At 45.4% G+C, this 1,320-nt stretch overlaps 1 protein-coding gene across 1 annotated transcript in view; it reads right to left on the reverse strand.

The window, feature by feature from the left end:
- The window catches only part of LOC114072172 (7-dehydrocholesterol reductase-like), a gene marked incomplete at its 5' end in the record, with an annotated part of 4,004 nt that extends 3,752 nt beyond the window's left edge, over nt 1-252 (reverse strand). The window contains 1 exon segment of the mRNA XM_027910093.1: nt 85-252. Within this exon segment, the coding sequence (XP_027765894.1) occupies nt 85-252 (168 nt within the window).
- Nucleotides 253-1,320: the final 1,068 nt, after the last annotated feature.

Genomic DNA, 1,320 nt, shown 5'->3' on the forward strand with positions numbered 1-1,320 from the left:
TCCACTACCCTTGGTGCAAAAGGATTCATCCAAGAGCTGTTTGAAAAACCAGACCCTTCATCAGTTCGTAACTCAATCCTGTACCTGGAAAGCCATCCAAAGGCAATAGATGCCAGCAGCCCGGTGGGTCAGCGTAGGAGTCTTGTTCCAGATGTCAGGCAGATGTGCGTTCCCTGGGAGCAAGTCCCTAAGGAGATCACTCAGAGAGCACTGGCACTGCTCACAGGACATGATGAAGAAGTAATCCACCATCTATGGGGCAAACAGGAGCAGGAAAAGGATGCTTGCCAAGGAAAACCAGTCCACCGCCCTGCAAGCCAAAACACAGCAGTTTCTTCCCCAGTTTTTAGATAGACAAGAGGTTTCATTACATCAGACATTCTTTTCAGGGGACCTTCCAGACTAACCGGATGAAACTGAGAATGTGTTCGAGGGCACAGACATTTCCTTGGGTCAAACATAAAACCTTTCCTTGGGTCAAACATAAAACCTTTAGCACACAACACGCTTGACCAGCTCTAGCTGGTACAAAAAGCAGCTATAGTTAACATCTCAGGTAAAATAACTGCAGGGTATGCCTGTAAAATACTAGAAGATCAGCCGGTCCAGTATCTGATTGTCAACTCTGGAGGGAATAGACAACATCCGTTAGGTGTCATCTGTCAAATAACAGTCAGCGTAAGAATTTTGGACTGGGTATTCTTGCCCTATCAACCCCAAAAGACAATCATGGCACGGCCTGAATTGTTTGCACAACTTGTCATAAAGGGAAGGCGACGGATTTGGGATTTAACTGGAAGGGATTACTGTTTTTACAGAGGCTAGAAGGAAATCTCCACGAGCAGCAGTGACCTGGCAGGAGGGAACAGACTGGAAACATAAATTGCTTCCAGGTGTTACAGGTGACACCCTGCAAACCCCTACAGTATAGAGTGTAGTGTGGGCCTGTTCAGCCTACCACAAAAATGGGCTAGGCATTAGCTTGAAAATCAATCCTCATAGCTTACAAGCATTACAACTTTGGCAGATGGATGTCACTCATGTTGGTGAGTTTAGAAGGTTGAAATATGTGCATGTGTGCATTGATACTTTTTCTCATGTTATACGGGCATCTGCTCATCCTGGAGAAGGTGCCAGATATGTCATTCATCATACCTATGCATGCATGGCAGCCCTAAGTGTCCCCACAGAACTTAAGACCGAAAATGGGTCAAATTATACCTCACAGCGTTTTTGCAGATTCTGTGGAAATTGGAGTATTTCTCATGTTATCAGAATGACTCATTCTCCTCCAGAACACACTATCATCGAGCGAGCTCA

Source organism: Empidonax traillii, unplaced genomic scaffold (genome assembly GCF_003031625.1).
Source record: "Empidonax traillii isolate 1590-97213 ecotype Southwest subspecies unplaced genomic scaffold, ASM303162v1 scaffold2719:size65328, whole genome shotgun sequence".
NCBI lineage: Eukaryota > Metazoa > Chordata > Aves > Passeriformes > Tyrannidae > Empidonax > Empidonax traillii.